General features: G+C 47.6%; 1 protein-coding gene across 8 annotated transcripts in view; it reads right to left on the bottom strand.

Moving 5' to 3' along the window:
* Window positions 1-20,000, bottom strand: part of bmpr1bb (bone morphogenetic protein receptor, type IBb) — a 76,186-nt gene that overhangs the window by 14,517 nt on the left and 41,669 nt on the right. For 3 of the 8 annotated variants that reach the window (XM_042081078.1, XM_042081080.1, XM_042081079.1), the window contains exon 3: window positions 12,552-12,903. The exons of 4 other annotated variants lie outside the window; for them this stretch is intronic. In XM_042081078.1, coding sequence (XP_041937012.1) covers window positions 12,552-12,660 — 109 coding nt within the window. In that variant the 5' untranslated portion in view covers window positions 12,661-12,903. Of the gene's footprint in view, window positions 1-12,551; window positions 12,904-18,125; window positions 18,283-20,000 lie in introns of those variants that run through there. One more of the 8 variants, XM_042081077.1, reaches the window with a different exon arrangement.

Genomic DNA, 20,000 nt, shown 5'->3' with positions numbered 1-20,000 from the left:
ATTGAGTCCCAGACAAAGAAGCTTGTCATCCAGACTGATCGCAAAACGGAAAGCTGAAATGTATTTGTCAGCAAGTGGCCACAGTGACCCAGAGGGTGTGTGTATGTGTGTGTGTGTGTGTGTGTGTGTGTGTGTCTGTGTGTGTGTGTGTGTGTGTGTGTGTGTGTGTGTGTGTGTGTCTGTGTGTGTGTGTGTGTGTGTATGTGTGTGTGTGTGTGTGTGTGTGTGTGTGTGTGTGTGTGTGTCTGGTGGGAGGCTGGACGAGCTGATTGAAGGGCTTCTGTCATCCACTGGCCCCTGCTCCCTGTCTGCTACTCTCGCTTGACCGCCCGGTCGCCCGCCCGCACGCACATAAATCAGATGAGGTGTCTGAAACGCAGCCAGCATCGATCTGGCTCTGCGAGGAACGGGAGCGAGGGCCAGTCGTTTATTTCCCCATTACAACAGCGGAATGACCAGCGTTGACGTGAGGTCGAGCATTTACTTACAGGAAAGGGGCCACAGCTTCGGGTGTGGGGGTCAGTTCAGTACATCACGTAATCTCCTTTTACAGATGACAGCAAAAACGGGATTTGAGGACTTGACATGACAATTTGTTTGGACATCTGACACCCAACTATTAAAGATACGACACTATGAAAACATGACTATATTTCCCATAATCTTAAGCTTGATAAACACTGGCCCCACATGACATGTTATTCAACCTGCTAGATTATACAAGAGTCATATAAAAGCACAGAGGTCTTTACCAAATGAATTCAACAGCAGTTTGTAACATTCATAATATACTGTACATATTATACTTCTTTCATACTTTGTTTTCAATTCTCTGCTTAGTGAGTTGAATGTTGGTGGAAAGACCTTCGTTATCATGTGATGAGCCTGCCTTGCATTTAACTACACACACACACACACACACACACACACACACACACACACACACACACAGTATATATATATCTCTCTTATCTTGACAGATGGAGACGTGTTTGTGTTCCACCATCAGTAAGGCCTGGAGTTAAAAACACTGTTTGGTTCTGGCTGTGGCAGATTGTCAGAGGTGGTGATGATTAATCGGTCACTGAGTCAGCAGCACGGGGAAAGAGAGAGAAGCTTCCAGAAGTTTCTTTTCTTCAGCAGAACGCACAGAGCCTCCCTCCTGCACCTCTCAGACCTTCTGACGACACAAGAGTTACGGTGTGTGCCGACAGTGGCCTTGGAGTGCATCTAATCTCAACATTCTTTAAAACACACGCGCGCGCACACACACGCACACCCACACAATTACACAAATGCACACACACACACACGTTTCTCATTCCATACAAATGTGGAAAACTTTTCGTTTTTGAAAGCAACCTCCCAGTTAATCATGAGTCATGATGAGCTTCCCCAGATCCCACTTTGTTTTACAGAAAAACTCTCATGAAGGAGTACACAAACCCAGAGATGAGAAGTGCTTCTCACTCCGATGTCTTTGTCTAGTCGGAGAGGGGTAGTAAAGTAAAGTTCGGGCTGTGTGAGGTCACCCACCACCTGGCCCCAACACCAAGAGATTCACTCAACACACAGCTCCTTAACACTACACACTACAGCCATGGCTTTCCTGAAGCCACCATTTTTAGAACCCTTAGCACTGTTCCCCAAACACTCCGCTCTTCGTGGCTAGTGTCCTCTCATTCCCAGGAATAACTACTTGAATAACTGCTTTTGCCACCTATACGATTGATAGTGGCCATTAAAAAAAAAGGTGGGCAGGGAAACACCCTTTCCGTCCCCTCCCCTGACCCACCCTGCCCTCTCCTCCCCTTCCCGAACCCTCCCCCCACCCCTCCTCGTCCCCAGGGTCAGGCTGGCATTCCAGGAAATGGGGGGCATTTTCGGGGCCTGTTCTGACTGGAGCCTGGGGGCCAGGGGGGGGGCCCCTTTCTCTTGGAGCACAGCGCGCGAGAGGCCTCATTACCGACTGCAGCCTCTTAAAGGCCTTACGAGATGTAAACACGGCGGGGAGCCTCGAGATACGCGCCGTCCTCCCACGAGGAAGCCATTTTTATTTGGCCACCTTCAACAGAGAGCCATTCTTCTTCGCCTGCTCTAATGACTTATTGCACGTCTGCTGAATCATAACTGTGGTAAAATAGTTCTGTATGCATACATTTCGCTTCTTGGGGGAAATATGGAGTGTTATTTGTAAAGCTATGGGCAATCTACATTTAATGACAACATTATTTCACAGCGCTATTGTTATAAGAAAAATTGAGTGCAAGCAGACAGAGGCAGGTTTGAAAACTGAAAACATGGTGAAACATTTATTGGTTAACAATGGTGTTAGAACTACGAGCTCGGAGGCCAGCATATGAGCTCGGAGGCCAGCATAGCTCACCGCTTATGGCGGTGGCCAAATGAACCTCTAGAGCTGCGTCTTCCCTCTGCATTTAAAGTGTAGCCCACCCTCTTTGATTGTGTCAAGAGGAAAGGACTCATCATCAACTGATAAATTGTCGTCATGTGTCCCCATGTGGTTCTCATGATCGTCTAGTAACAATGGGTCATGTGAGCATTTGATTGACAAGGTCACAAGAGCAGTTTGGTCGACAAAGGGTTTGGCATGATCAAAGGCTAGGGTGATGATTAAAATGAATGTTAAAATGCATACACTCTGGAATTTCTCACTACACTATGATTTAACATCCTTTGACTTTCTCTAACCGCAGAACAGCACTTATGGGACATAACAGCATGTCGGGTCAAACACGAGACGCCACTTTTATCGGCTCCAACAGCTGCTCCGATCTGAAACAAGAGCTTGGATTAAGACCTCCCGTCGCCGATAACCCTGACAACTGTCACTATCATTCCCCCTGCCACACCGTGCCGGAGCAATGGCATCCACCACAGAGTACCGTGAAAACACACACACACACACACACCTCCCCCTGAAAAGATTGCAACAGCGGAGGGAAAAAGCTTATCAGGAATCAACTTCACCTTCACAAACACAGCGTTGGCTGCCATGCGATAAAGCTAGGCTGCATTTGCCTCTTGGTAACTCTGTTGGGCCGGAGTGAGAGAGGACGCAGTGAACGCTGGGCTAAAAGGAGCCGGAGCACTGGGAAACAGATAGCCCGTGGGCCCAGGCTCTCTGCGTTGCCTGGATAATGGGGGGAGTCCCGCGGGGACACAGCCCTGATACGCACCATTAGTCTTGCGGGTCGGCGACGTGAAAAGCTAATCTCTGACTGCCACAAAAGCACACTGCCTCCACTGAGCTCCACCTAGTCTGTAAACATTCTGGAAACCCTTCTGAAGGCTCGTATGTTGGGCTCTGTTCAAGCCAAAGGGAGAGAACAGAATGATATCAAATGATAGCAAATGTGGAATGAGAATCTAAATCCACGTGTGAGTCATATAATACTTCAAAAGAAAACATGTAAACATACTGTATATCACATTATTTTATGCCACTGCTTATGTGAATTCTCTATTGGGGGAAAAGCATTTTGGCTACTAACAGCAATTACTTCATAGTAAAAAAGGTCCTATCTGTTGACTGACTGGTAGACAGGCCTTTTCTTAGAGGCTTTATGAAGTACAGTCAACAAGGCCTGACTATGCGCATTAGCTCTTCTAAAATACAATAAAGGAACGTCAGTTACCAATAATGAGACACTAAACAAATGTATAAATAATAAAACAAGAGTTATTTTGTCTCACTACTTTTGGGGGGACAGACCTTCAGACAAGGTGCATTGTTAAAGGTGCTACACAAACATGCACAAAATAAAGTCATGCACAACTGAAGTCCCATTGAGCTAAAGACACATTCCACACAGTTCCTAATAAGTCTAAAGAACAGATACAGCAAAGGGCATTCACAGCTGCTTCTGCTGCCAGAACAAATTTGTATTACTATCAATCACGAATTTGAAAATAGAAAAAACACACCTGCAAATGCATAAACACACACACACACACACACACACACACACACACACACACACACACACACACACTGAATTTTGCCAATTGTGTCCAAGTGAGCCAAATCAATGTAACGCTACCCGTATGTTTTTGTTATGCTGAGGTGTACTTTTAGAAGCCCGCCTCAGACACACTGGGGGCTGATTGGCTGGGAATGAGATGTCCATGTGGCGTTTGATGTTTTGAGACTCTCGACCACACCGTGTGACCCCTCCTAAGAGCACCGAGTGGCGGCGTAACATTTCTCCAGGTGCCGAGAGTAAATCTCGCCGTCAAAAAGGAGGAGGCGTCCTCGGGAATACCTCTCTGGGCCGGCGTGGGCAACTCTGACCTCGCCGAGCTCTGGCACTCCGCCCTAGACGGCTCCATAAATCACTCACGCAGCCCTTAGCCTGAGCAGGACCTCCGCCCCTTAACCCTTCTCCACTTCAAAGGGGCCTCCACCCTCTCTGCAGCAAACACCGTGTGAAGGGCATGACAGCGTGACAAAGCGGAGAGCTCCGGTCCATCTCGCACCGCCACTCCACATTCTCCGGTCGAGGAGGCCTGTGTTTAACGTTTTCTCTCTCTCTCTTTCTTTCTCTCTCTCTCTCTCACTTTCTCTCTCTATCCATACCTTTTCTCATACTTTCGTATACTCTCTCTCTTTTCTGGTAAGTTTTTCCTCCTAACCTTTATTTCTCTCTCTCTCTCTCTCCCTCTCTCTCTTCTCTGCAAGTCTTTCTCTGAGCCACCAATTAGTTCCGCACTGGGCCCTTTCTTCAGGAGATCTCTGTGTCATGATGAAGAGGCCAGGCCAGGAGGGTGTCCATATCCCTTCCGTGACCAACATCCACAGAATTTATGGGGCTGACATCAAGGAGCCCCCCAACCCCCCCCCCCCCCCCTCCACCCCCCCCCCCCCCCCCTCCCCCCTCCCACCACCACCACCAGACCTGCTCCACCCACCCCTGGGGATGAGCAGTCATAAAAAAGTCTTGGGTCTCATGTGGAGCATTGCTAAACAAAGATGTGTGGAGACATCACCACCGCCTATCCATGATGGTGATGCTGTGCAAACACCATTAACACACACTAAATGTGTGAAAAGGGTATCACTTGAGGTCAGTCCTCCAGCCCGTGCTTACAGAACAGGACAGCAGAATCAGCAACACACAACGGGCCACTGAAGAATTCACCCAATGGAAAAGCTGGAGCACATGAATAACCTTCAGAATATTAAATAGCTGCAAACGACCTCCTCAACATTTGCACCTATTAAGTGAAATATTCTAAAAGCTATTTGTGTGCTCCGGATTTGTCAGCTCATTGTGCGCTGCCGATACACTCCATGTGTGTTATGTCCTTGTATAATGTTGCTTTGTTTCCATAGAACTGCTATATTCACAGATCCATGGTATTTCACAGCTTTTACAACTTGAACTGACAGCGGCAATGGATCAAAGAGCAGGCAGGTCTATTCGTTAATGGTATCCCACTAAACAACTGATGGCTACTGCTGCACTGCTTTGCATTAATCTTTCCATTTGCCATTCTAGACAAAGGAAAACACAGCCTGAAGCTCTGTCTGTGTGTGTGTGTGTGTGTGTGTGTGTGTGTGTGTGTGTGTGTGTGTGTGTGTGTGTGTGTGTGCGTGCGTGCTGTTACCAGGTGCTAGCTCATTTACCTGGGAAGCACCTGTCTAATCTGATGGCCTTCTCGAAGCTTTTGAAAAAGTCAATCTGATAACAGAGCCTCTCCTTCATGACACAAAGCAACAGCGGATGATACGTTATGTCTCTGTGATCGGCTTTCTCTGCCTGGACATACACAACTGGCTTGTGGCTCAGAACCATGGAGGCCCTCTGATCATTTCCCTAAAAGAAATCTCCAGCAAACCATCTCGTCATATGAGCTTAGCAGACAAAAAAGGTGTGACTCGTGTAACCCAGCCACAACATATCAACACTACAAATAAATGGGCAAAGTCTGCCACACATCCCCTCAAGGATGTCACAGACACCAGGGGCTATTCAAACAAATCAGTAAAAAAAGTCACATATTTAAACATGTCCACTATTCAGAAGGGACTGGTCAATACACAGCAGCTGGCTATCAGGCGAGTCTGTGTGGGAACAAAAACAAGTGCAGCGTTTGGAGCCGAGGGGAGCTCTTCCCCAGGACAGCGCACGCTGTGTGAGCTCGCTTCTTCCACACCATTTTTAGACACAACGGGAATGATAAATCACCCGCCCGCCCTCCACCCAGTACACTGTCCGAGCCATCCCTTCATTTCATCTCTCTTTCTCTCTCTCTCTTCCCTTCTCTCATATACACACAAATAATTCTCTCTCTCTTTCAGTGACACACACACATACACACACACACACACACACACACACACACACACAAACACACACACACACACAATACCACAAGAATCCCAGATAATACCTCCCGGATAATACCCTTGGTTTAATGAAATGCCAGCATCAGCTCCACCTGCTCCTTGTCCATCATGTCTCTCTTGTGAGCGAGAACAGAGGGACTGTGTGTGTGTGTGTGTGTGTGTGTGTGTGTGTGTGTGTGTGTAAAGCATACCCTGTTGTAGCTGGAGATGGTGATGTTGCTGTGTTTGGGGGCAGTCTTTGCAAGCGGGGACAGATTCTATCCATTAGTGTGTTCTGTGGCTGGCAGTGACCATTAGTGGGAGTGACAGACTAGCCTCAGGACCGTCTCTTAGAATGAAGTGTCTACGATGACAAGCAATAAGGAAACCCAAAACCTCTTTTCAAATCAATTCTAACTATGTCTAACATGTCATCCATCTCATTGCAAATGTCACACTTTCATAAATGTCAATGTTATCGTACCTATACTTTTAGAAGTAAAAATGTCACTCCTTAGCTGTGGAGGCCAGCTAACCCTAACCCACACACACACACACACACACACGCACACACACACACACACACAAACCTCAGCAGATGTCCCCAAGGGGCTGGCCAGAAGCTGGACACACCCCGAAGCACACCTGGAGGAAAATTATGTGGCATAAGAAAACTCTCAAGTGTCCCTAGTAAACTTAAGTAAACTGGACATATATGACAGCGCTATCTGCCCATGATCTCTGCTCTCTGCTATGTTTGGGCTATCCCAGAGAGGAACAGGCCTGTGGAAACGACTCAATCTGAGCTAGAGTGCCCTATGGGAGCTCTGCTTGCTCCAGGCGTCCAGCGAGCCCTCGGTCCACTGAGTCAGGCTGTGATGGCCGGGAGGTGAGTGGGGTGGGCTGGGATGTGGAGATGTATGGACTGTGCTAATCTGGAACTCTACTCAACTCTCCTCTCTCTCTCTCTCTCTCTCTTTATCTCTGTCTCTCCCTCTCTCTCTCTGTCTTTGTCTTTCTCTTTCTCTCTCTCTCTGTTTCTCTCTTTCCATCTCTCTTTCTCTCTGTCCTTTGGCTCTTATTTTTCCTACAGATCCACAGGTGCAGTCAACCCCCCCTCCCCCACCCCCCCTTCACACACACACACACACACACACACAGACACACACATACACACAGACACACACATACACACAGACACACGGGAACACACACACACACACACACACACACACACACACACACACACACACACACACACACCCAGGAGTGCGGGAGCAGGGTCTTGTCTGTGGATCGGGTTCTGTTTGGGGAACATGATCTGCATCCTGTCAGGAAGTGTCTGGGCCAGCCTGGGACGGGACAAGAGGGAGGGAGAGAAGGAGAGAAAGAGAGGGAGGGAGAGAGAGAGAGGGATAGAAAGAGGGAGAGGGAGAGAGGGAGAGAAGGAGAGAGAGAGAGGGAGGGAGAGAGAGAGAGGGATAGAAAGAGGGAGAGGGAGAGAAGGAGAGGGAGAGAGGGAGAGAAGGAGAGAGAGAGAGGGAGGGAGAGAGAGAGAGGGATAGAAAGAGGGAGAGGGAGAGAAAGAGAGGGAGAGAGGGAGAGAAGGAGAGAGAGGGAGAGGAGAGAGAAAGAGGGAGAAAGTGAGAAAGAGAGAGAGGGAGGGAGAGAAGAGAGAGAAAAAGAGAGGGAGGGAGAGAGGGAGAGAGAGAGAGAGTGAGAAAGGGAGAGAAGGAGGTTGACTGCTCTCACACACTGCTGCTTTTTCGCTTCTGTTCACAGAGCACAGCTCTGCTCCTCAACCCACCTGCCCCCACCGACAGTCCTCAAACTGCACTCCCACACACTACACACACACACACACACACACACACTACTCACACACACACTACTCACACACATACACACACACACTACTCACACACTCACTCACACACTCACTCACACACTCACTCACACACACACACACACACACACACACACACGCATGCAGACCCACACACGCAGACACACACACACACACACACACACACAGAGACAGACACACACTCACCACTGCAGATAGACAACGGCTTAACTTTATTTCACAATTTGCAATTGTGATGAGAAAAAAAATGGGCTAATGTCCTACAAATGAAAGTCCTCATTGCAACCCTTTTTATCTTCACTTCCCAGCAGAAGCCCAGCTGGTTTGGAATGTTTACTTTAAAGGACAGTGTGGACGGACAGGGAGTTGAGACCGTGTGAGATAAACATATCCCTGCACCTTAATCAGCACTGAAGGTCAACATGGGAGACACACAAGCAGGGCACAGTGACCTTGCTTTGCCTGCCGACGCAACTGAACGACAGAAGATGGCCCAGAACTTTTGAATGAACACAATGAGGAAAACAATGATGAGACTGCTTTGTAAAAAAAATTGTTACAACAACTTGCATTTCTATTGTGCTTTCTCAAAGCACACAGAGACATTGTCATGTACGATAACCTTTTTACATGATCTTAATGTACGCCATCTCATTTGTCTCCTTTTGTGACAGGTGTGCAAGCCATGAATCGATTGTTTCTGTATGATTATGCATTTTAGCCCATTCTGTGAAGGTGTGTTGAGGAGAACACAGTAGACTGGGAGCAAATGAGGTTCCATAGGGATGTAGGTAGAAACTATTCCTAGGCATAATTGTATCCAATTTGTTTTATTTATTTTTATTTTGACATTTATTTATTTTCTTTTTCACCGGATTGAGCTAAATCAAATACCATCAACATTGTTGTGTGTCATCAAAGTATCTATCTATCAGGCCTCCACTTTTCAGTAGATTTGACTGTGCATCTCTGATTGGCCTATGTGCTTCAGCTAAGATGTGACTGGTCAATGATCAGATGCAAAGGCTGTATTTGCAATGCAGGGTTTTGGTCAGGGACAGGATGCTGTGTTGAGAGAGTGCCTGTGCGCCCCTGGCCCAAGGGTCCCTGCCCCTTCAAAAAAAGCCCATTTGTTTTGGCAACCTTGGCAATACACCGCAAGCTCCAAACGAGGAACAGCTGCCCTGCTACAGTTGGGGGGGGGGGGGGGGGGTGCACAAGCGAACACTGCAGAGCTCTGAAACATGGAACTCTGCGCTCGGAACAACCCTCCGTCATTTCACTGGTCTCTGTTTCACAAGCCTCCGTCATTTCGCTGCACTCACAGAGCAATATGCTGACCTAGCATTTCACACATAATGTAGCATTCTCGTTATCACTTCTCTTTCTAAATATTATTAGCTACAGAATGCTAGAATCAGCTTTGCCGCTGTTTACATCATTGTGCTACACAACTTGACATGGCATGACATGACATTTCAAAATTCGCCCTGCGCCAAGCGTCACTGATAACTTTCCGTGGGACAGAACAGACGCGTGCGATCAAAAGAGTGTGGTGTACAAATGTAAACAGAAGTGGACAGAAAAACATTATATTATGGTTAACTTCATAAAAATACATTATAGTATAGTTAACTTTATAAAAAAAAACATTATATTATGGTTAACTTGGTGATGTAAGTTTTCAGCTAAGCCAATGAGAGGCAGTGAACAGCTAAGAAATGTCCACAAGGATGTGTGGACACAGGGCAGGGTTCGTCTGTCGGCAGCCAGTCTCTGGGCCTTGCATTACAGTATCTTCAGATGCTTTCCTTGAAACTGAAGTATATCTTCAGATGCTGACCTTGAAACCGAAGCAGCGCACTCTGTGGGCGGCTTGAGCTTCAACTTTATCAGTCTGCGATGACTTGAGCAAACCAAGACGGCCTTGTGAAGGCTGTTTGTGTGAGTCAAAGCACTTCTGGAAAATTCCATGATTGTAAATTTTGCTTTAATGAAACGGCGGGCATGAACTCAGGAATGTACACAGCAGCCACTGATGTACCATAACGGACAGAGGAGTCTTCTATGGCCTCTACATTAATATTAACAGTAAAGACTGTGTATACCGGTATATGTAATATATCTAAAACAAAATTAGATAAAGTATGACTGAAAACAACACAAGGGTTCTGTAGGTACTAAGCAGCGCAAAAAACAGCTCTAAACAAATAACCTTCCATTAAAAAAAACTTCAAAGTATACTTATAATACTTCTCTTGATATATGCTTTAGTTTCTCCATATTCACTTCCAAGGAGCAACTTACTGAATATAAATGGTTCATGCAGGTGGTAAACACATTACAAATCAAGTTGAAGTATAGATTAGGGGACGACAGTGGTTCTGGAAGGGACTGAGTTACTATGCTGGGATTGGATTATGTGTCCACTGTTCAATAAGCAATTACTATTCGATACCAACTGTGGTTAGAACTACATCATTGATTTTCAAAAATTGTCCTGTAGAAATGAACGTCCCACAGGTACTTGTTGCGTTTTATGATTTTATCACTGCGGGTGAACAAACCACCGTGTGCCAAACGTATCACATAACACATCTTTCAATATGAAAATGCATGAAGTGCATGATGAGTCCTCTTATGTGTCTAACCACTGATATGTTCCTACACGTGATATGTTCCTTTTTAAAAGCACTGCTAGAGTGTCTAGTGACATTTTATATGAAGACAGAAGATTCACAACAACATTGTGTGCATGAACAACCAATGCCGCGGCGTAATAGACATAGACCCTTTCAACAATAAAAACAAAAACAATGCTTGAACGTTCTATTTGGTTCCCAAATCTACTTCCTCTGCATTAAGATAACATATGGAATGTTAAAACGGAAGCCTTGTGGGGCCAACTATGATGCTGATAATGGAACTCTCTTGAAAGGTTCTATACTGTACAACAGATGGCCATCAGAGATGAAGCCAGGTGGACAGTCATATGTGTCCACCTCCCACATGGGACAGAGACGCGGGGGCTTCCAAGGCTTCTGAACCAGTGCATGTGGCAGTGTTAGTGTTTCACTACTTGCATGTGTGTGTGAAAGGGTTTCTAGTTTGTGTGTGTGTGTGTGTGTGTGTTTGTGTGTGTGTGTGTGTGTGTGTGTGTGGTGTGTGTGTGTGTGTGTGTGTGTGTGTGTGCATGTGTGTATTGTGCAAAAACTGCATATTTGTAAGTGTGTGTGTGTGTGTATTAGTGTGTGTGTGCTTCAGCATGGGAGCTGGATTGCTTTTACAGCTTGACGCCCAACTGTGTGTTTAACAAGTGCCTGACAACTCAGTGTACTTCTCCCCCATCTAGACAAACCCTGAAGGCTGCTCAGACTAGCAGGCAAACCCCACACCAACACACACGCAACCATCTAGACAAACCCTGAAGGCTGCTCAGACTAGCAGGCAAACCCCACACCAACACACACGCAACCATCTAGACAAACCCTGAAGGCTGCTCAGACTAGCAGGCAAACCCCACACCAACACACGCGCAACCATCCGAGTCAATTCTCTACCACACCGAGGAGCAAAATAAAATCAATATTTCAATGCTTCCCACCTGTTGCAGCAACCACAATACCAACACCAGTTCAGATTCCCCAACCTCGCCTGGAGGTATTCCGTCCAAGAATCTGCAGAATATGACTAATTGGCGTCTGACTTTAGAAATATTCCAAACACGTAGCGAGGGAAGGGTGGTATTGGGCATGCGAACGCTCACAGACTGACATGTGGATCATAACACACACACACACACACACACACAGACAGACAGCCACACACACACACACACACACACAGACAGACAGACAGACAGACACAAACACACACAGACATAAACTCCACAGTAGGGAGATGCAGTCTGTCTCCCACAGCACTGTCTCCGCTGCATGTCTCCCTGAGCAGCAGCCAAGCACAGGAGACCTCCATCCACAGAGCACTGGGACTAGAGGAGCAACCTGTCAGCCCAACTACCTCCTGAGCCAAACTAGCCCTGAACTAGGACACAGACATACAACCCAAACACACAAACAAACACACAAACAAACACACAAACAAACATTTTCACGTCATTAGTGCGTCAGACCTGCAGCACCAACACAGACGTGAAATACACTGAGTTTGTCCTGTGAGTTGTCCGTCAGCTCATCTGTCCACAACCCACGAGCGGAGCAGCCCGCGGCACAAAGGGGCCCTGGTCAGGTGGAGAGGTAGAGGTTGTGGAGGTGGCACAGGTGAGCGAGGCAGTGTGCGAGAGAGACGCAAGCGCATCGTGATGGTACTCACCCTCCGAGGTGCCCAGCAGATAGGCCAGCGGAAGCGCCAGCAGCAGCAGCAGACGGCACAGCGGCGGCAAGAGGACACGGCAATCAGTGGACGGGCTCGGACACAGCATCCCACCGCGCCTGCCAAAACAGCCCGAGGGGGGGCGGCAGGGGGAGGGGGTCCCTGAGGTTTCAGACGCGACGGAAGAGGTAGATGGCCACTCCAGGCGCGCATGCACACACACACACACACACACACTCACACACACGCTGACACACTTGATCCTGTCACCGGGTGGAGAGAGGATGGAGACGGACAGAAGAGAGCACACTGTTCCGCTCGGTGGAAACTCCGACACTGACGGCCTCCGAGGCTGGGAGGGGAGGAGAGAGAGAGAGAGAGAGAGAGAGAGAGAGAGAGAGAGAGAGAAAGGGGTGGGAAAGAGGGTGTTGCTTAGTTAGTCTCTCTCTCTCTCTCTCTCTCTCTCTCTCTCTGTCTCCCTCCCTCCAACTCTTTTATGGAAACACCTCCACCCCCCGACTGGTCACCAAACAGAAAATAAAGAAGCAGTTGATAACTGCGTCTGTGAGATTAACGCTGATCACATTAACGCTCATGTCACATTCATCATGTCAACACACCCTCAACCTCTTACAACACTACGAAAGCCACCTTACATTTTTGAAATATGTGCCACTTCACTCTTAAGTAGCCGGCCGCGTCATCTTGATCAATCATTGACAGAGCGATTCCAATGCACAATGGTGAGAGTGAAAGCCTAGAATGTTAAAACCACCAAACCGCCGTTCACACATCCAACGATTAGCACCCACACCTTCGTCCTCTGGCATGCCCTCTTCACACTAATCGCACACCAAAAAAAAAAGAAGAAAAAAAAATGCCTGGACAAATTCCTTTAGCAAAAAAGACCCTTTTTTTGTGGGTGACGACTTAAGCCGATTAACTGAGCTATTACAAAGATTACATCAACTTGGCTGGGGGAGTATTTCGCAGGAAAAATAATTAGGGGCGGGGGTGGGGGGGGGGTGGGTCCTACTCCCTATATGTCCACCCCAACCGGCCAATGGGATGGATGCATTTGGGCCCATAGCGTGCCAGTCTTGGGCTTCAACGGGCTGGCCACACATGAGTAGCTCTTTTACAACAAAGCAGAATGCCAGTGTTTGTCTGTGTATATTCTTTGCAAGTTCACACATGCACGTATATGTAGTATTTTTTATAGTATTAGGTGGAACCCATCATTCGGTGTGACGTGAGAAGCAACGACAGATTCCCTCTGAATCAAAACATGTGACCATCTACACACATCAATTGTTTTTTTTAATCCCGTTTTTTCCTTTGAGGAGTGGTCACCACCCATCTCAATTTTATTATCCCGCCCGCTCAAAACCATCACCCGGTCGAGCTCAGTGCACCAAAATGATTTCCATATCCACCGACTGTAGGATGATAAATCACCCCTTTGAGAAACGTAAAAAAAGGCCCTGTGGCTTCTTCAGAGGACAACCCTCCAGCTCTCCGAAGCCCACTTCCTCCCCTTCCCCACCCACACCAAGTCAGTGTCCCAGGGCATGCCCCCACTCCCTGCACCCCTCTCCACAAGGGACCCCTGGGGCCTATTGTGTTAGATCTCTGCTGGTTCTAACTCGGGGCTAAACACCACACTGGGACGATGGCATATGAAACAGATTTGAATGACATTAGCTCCCCTCACACAAAACTCACATCTGTGTGTGGCACACAATTGATCAATAGTGCTTTTGGAACCAAGACCATTATATTAAACAATGAGGTTAAATCGTACTTCTTTGAATGTACTGTGCTGTGGCCAACACAGTACTCGATCAGAATCTATCAAACTACGGCAACCAGAATTTCTAGAAAACAAATGTATGTGTTTATCAAACAGAGGAACTGAAAAACACAGAGTGCTCTAGAACTAAAAGATTCTAGAACATTCACAAGCTTAGAGAAGCGCACTTTGACATACTGGCATCCAAAGCCATATAGATAGATCTATAAGGCTCTGCTGGCATCTAACAATATGCAGTGCTCTAGAACCAGAACATTCTAGAACATTCACAAGTTTATGAAGAGCACTTTGACATACAGGCATCTAGCAATATGCAGTGCTCTAGAACCAGAACATTCTAGAACATTCACAAGTTTATGAAGAGCACTTTGACAAACAGGCATGTAGCCTCTTCACAGCAGTTTTACGAGTGGACCGGGACCCAGAGCTCTCTCAGGGCCCTGCTACTTCACTTAGAGAGACGGCAGCCGGGCAGTGATGGGGGGGGGGGGGGGGGGGGGGGGGGGCGGCTGGTTTTCACCCCTCTTAATCTGGACCTGTCAGCGCTCATTTGCTCTGCAAACTGGATTACACGTGATAAGGCTGACCCCTCTGGATAGTGGCCCAGGTCGGGGTGCAATGAGTGGGGTCAGAGGCTCCCCCTGAGTGCTACCAAACACACAGCGGGGGGTGGTTAGGTCGGCCCTACACCCGTGGAGGAAAAGAGGGTGGGCGTTGGGAGGAGAAGTGTTAAGGCCTCCAGATAACAATCTCCTACTCATCACACAAAAACAACTCTCTTAAAAATCTTTCCCCATTTCCTCTCCTGCTTGCATGTGAAGACTGTACAACTTTAACACTGCTAATTGGCCGAATTCGAGTTTCCACATAGCAGTAGACATTTTCCAGGTAGAGCTTTTCATATTTTTATGTACTTACATGGGCTTGGTTCTCTTCAATAAACTAGTAAGATGTGCCCACTCCATGATTGGTGGGAGGAACTCTTTAAGGAGCCAGTGAGCTAACTGAAAGATGCTTCGGTTGTTTGCTGATTTGGGTAGCATGTGGCTATTTGTCTCTCACAGTTGAGGACAAGCAGTCCATCTGGTCGCTTTTTGTAAATGTACAAGCTGACAGGAGAATTTTAATGTGGCCAAATATTTTACTGGGCATGGAAGGGGATCGTGAACTCGGAGTGCTCGCACAAACAGAGCACTGTTGGTGTAGAAACCCGAGGCAGGATGAGAGCGAGGTCACAGATGGACCCTGTCTCCCCTCTCTCTCTCTATCCCCTGCACTCTTCACGCTGCGAGAAAATCAGAGGGACAACCGCAAAATTCACAGCTCCGCCGAGGAACAAAGGGAGCAGGAGGGAGAGAGAGCAGAGAGAGGGCCGTGGCGGGACCCGGATGGCTTGGGTTACGCTGGCCGCCGCTGGAATGCGTGCCATGGGAGACGGACGTCCCGCTTCCCAAGCCCCCGACCCTAAAGCCCCCTCTCTGGTCCAGCGCGGGCAGACGCGGAGAGAGATGGCCCCCGCGGATCAATTCCATTTTCACAGGAATCTGGGAAAGAGCCATGCCCTTCCTTGGATGGCTGGGACAGCTGCATGCAGACGTGGAAAGAACACTCCCCCTCATACACACATACTACACACACACACACACACACACTCCCCCTCATACACACATACTACACACACACACACACACACACACACACACACACACACACACACACACATACTACACGCACACACACACACACACATTCTCTCTCTTAAACCCACAAACACCAGGATCCCTATCCATCCTTACATCGCCCTTCTCTCAACAGAAGAAAAAAAAAGAAAGAGCGGGAAAAAGAGAGAGAGAGAGAGTGAGAGAAGAGAGAGAGAGTGAGAGAAAAAAAGTGCCTGACATCACTTCTATATCTCCCGCCAGCTGGTGACTCCGGCATCCTGTCTCCCCTGAGCGGTCATCACACCCCCTTCATCCTTTCCGCTGGAGCGGACGTCTTCCTAGCCCTAGCCATGGAAGCCGGAGGGCCGTGCTTGTTATGGGGATTCCAGGCTTGCGACCCGGGTGATGGATGAGTCAGTCTGGCATGGGAAGGAATCCTGCTCCCAACACACAGGGGGGATCAAGGGCCTGCTACTCTCGGCAGTGTGGTGAGGTGGTGGGGGGGGGGGGGGGGGGGGGGACTCCCTATAAGTGTCCTAACAGACATGGGAGCACTTTTCCCAGTGCTCTTAAGCCTTGCCTGCTTGGGTGTAGATTTGACGATTGGGTGTAGGTTTTTTTTTTTTTTTTTTTCCTGGCTAGACATTTTATCGGGAGATATCTGACCCTTTCACTATCAGGCCATTAAGGGTGGCTTAAAACAACACCCCCCAACCCCCCACCCTTACCACCAGCAGTGAGTGGACTTAGTGGAGTGGACTCTGCTTTTTGGACAGCCTCCGAGCAAAGAGTGAGAGACAGTGGGAGAGAGAGAGAGAGAGAGAGAGAGAGAGAGAGAGAGAGAGAGAGAGAGAGGAGAGAGAGAGAGAGAGAGAGAGGAGAGAGAGTGAGAGAGATAAAGAGAGAGAGAGAGGGGAGAGAAAGAGAGAGAGAGAAAGAGAAGAAAGAGAGAGAGAGAGAGGAGAGAGAGAGGAGAGAGAGAGAGAGAGAGCGAGAAAGAAAGAAAGAGAGAGAGAGAGAGAAGGAGAGAGAGAGAGAGATAAAGAGAGAGAGAGAGAGAGAGCGAGAAAGAAAGACAGAGGGAGAGTCTTCATGAAGAGAGAGAGAGTCTTCATAGATATGCAAGGCCAGCACAATGGCTAGGGCACATCGCTCCACTACTGGGGCTTTGTCCAGCGAGAATGCAAAAAGAAAAGAAAACACTGAGGTGGAGAAGACCGTCACAGCGAGAGCTCCTCCGGAGGAGAGAGACCACGCGGCTCGTCGTGAAAGCAAGCGTCCGAGGGACTCCACCTCCCCGCGGAGGGGTCTGAATGGAGACGACTCAACGCTGATTGATTAGAAAACAATGCGAGTTAGTTTCACTGGCCCCACAATACAGACACATCAGTGGCTTGAATGAGGCAGAGCAGAATAGAAACCCCTCCCACAGTGGTCAATGATAAACACATAATGACCCATAGCCCACACTGTATTCACAAAGCAATTTCACTGACCACACCAAAGGCAATGGCAGCAATATCACAGAATGTTTAATCCATTACTTGAAATATGGCATTCGGAGCATAAATCAGGCAGCAATAAAGGGATACAGCTTGTGTGGCTGGATTTGTTAAATGTTATGACAAAGTGCTGGGAAAGCTCACAGTTTTTAAGAAGCTGAGCACATTTTAATAAGAATTTTGAAATAAATGAATCATTGAATTGAAATCATTCCAGAAAATGATTTCCAGAAAGTCTTTTCTGAAAATATCAAACCTGTCTGAAATACTGAAATATTGTATGCACTGTATGAAAATGATTCATACTGAAATCCTGATTGCTGATATGCACATCCAAACACACACAGACACACACAGACACACACACACACACACACACACACACACACACACACACACAGAGAGAGAGAGCACATGCTGTGCTGCATCCTCATATTTGCCTTTACTGCCGTTGCCTGCTTCATAAAAATTCACAGCCTGCAATTAGAAGTGTGGGGCTCTGTCTCAGGCCCACACAGTTCCTCTGTGGCAGAGAGCCAACGCGAGGAGAGGCCCTGTAAATGCCATGACGTGAGTGACACGCTCGTAAACGTCTCACCTGTGCCCGTCTCTTGCACACACTGGCGGGCCGAGGCCCACGCCTCTTCCCACCACGAACGAACACCCTCGCTTTTGCATAAACATGCCATCCGTGCCAAAGCAAACATCGGCGTCAGTGCACTCATGACAAACGTGCTCTTGCCACACAAACGCCCACTCTGTGGGTCTATATGTTTTCCCCTGGATGTCACTCAACACGCTGAGTGACACACTTGTGAGATTTTGAAGTTGTGCGTTACAGAGTCCGAATGGCATGTATCCATATCCGAGAGACACAGGGGGGGGGGCAGTGTTTGACCTATCAGAAGGTGTGTCAGGGAGAGAGGGGTGGCCAAACAGAAACACCTGGAAGAACCAGCCCAGTGAGGTTGAGCCACAGGTATCATCACGCAACAGGGAAACAGTGGGCAAGTCCTGCCCGCTGTGAAAAAAAAAGAAAAGGTGTGTACCACCCCCAGACCGTGAGTCATCGGCCAGATCCTACAAGCGCAACTGCGGTGAACGTGCATGTCTGCATCTGTGGCCACTTTTGTTTTTAACAAGCCAGACCTCGTTTCGTTTTTTATTTGACTGAGCATCACTCAGTAGCATTTATTTCTTGTTTTCTTTTTTCATTTCCGCTGCGAGAGATTGACTCGATGTGAAGTCAGTTACTACATGTCAGCGACCGCTACATGAGCTAAGTAGGACACACAGCAACTTCCCGCCCAAAAAGGACACACAGCTTCAAGTCTTACACTATCACAGAGAAGGGAAGAAAAGCTCTAGGCCAGTATCATTATTGCTAAATGTATGTGTGACAGTGAAATATATACTATGGACGGGAACAATGTTGAGCTCCTTGATTATGAGTTCATTATGAGTAATGAGTTCATTGCTTCATCATTTGTAGAAACAAATCCACAGCCTCCCAGTAGATTACACAGTGTAACATATGAGATTAAGAAAATGTTTTACATTTAGTGCAGAGTGCAAATGAAGAATCTGAATAATTCACAGCTATCAGAAATACTACTGATGGAGGAAATTCCACTGCCTTGCTAGAATGTTCTTTTCATTTCTCATGCACTGCATTTCACCCATGAACTATATCCCTCAGGAACACTCCCTCCACTTCCTAGACCATCTGCAAAATCTCCAAGTAATTCACATGTCTTGTAATGTAAAGTCTGGAACGGCACATTATGGACACAAACTGCTCATTGTGCAGAAGGAACACCAACACACTACGCATGCGATGGTCAGAAAAAGGTACTGAAAGGTACTACACTCTTGATCGGGTGTGTTTCTGGGATAGAAGACAGGGCTTACCATATTATGCACCTGTTTCTCTAGTTCCAGCTGTGTGTGTGTATGTGTGTGTGTGTGTGTGTGTGTGTGTGTGTGTGTGTGTTTGGTTAAGTGTGTATGTGTGTGTTTGGTTAAGTTAGCCTTAGTTACAAAACAGCAACATCTTAATGAGCTAATATATCCAGAAGGTGGCCCAATATTAGCTGTGATTTTCCATTGCCAAGGCAACTACAGTCAATGGCCAAGAACAGCACAAAAGTTATCCATCCTCTTCCCAACCTCTTTCTATCCCCTTCTCTCTCTCTCTCTCTCTCTCTCTCTCTCTCTCTCCCTAATTATCTCTCTCTCTTTCCCTCTCTCTCTCTCTCAGCATATTTCACAGAGTCCTGCTCTTGGCCTGAGTGTCTCTAATGAGAGGGCGGCCTTGTTTGTGTCACCCAGCGCTTGCCAGATTGTCATACCTCTTTCTTCAGCACCGCGGCCTGGCTTCTACTAACTCAATGGGGGGAGAGAGAGACAGACCCTCGGAGAAAATTGGCAATAATCTATAATCCATTGACAGCCTCACACTGTGGGTGCATGT

The sequence above is a fragment of the Alosa sapidissima genome, chromosome 23 (assembly GCF_018492685.1).
Source record: "Alosa sapidissima isolate fAloSap1 chromosome 23, fAloSap1.pri, whole genome shotgun sequence".
NCBI classification, from domain to species: Eukaryota; Metazoa; Chordata; class Actinopteri; order Clupeiformes; family Clupeidae; genus Alosa; species Alosa sapidissima.
This window is presented reverse-complemented; position numbering and strand designations above follow the sequence as displayed.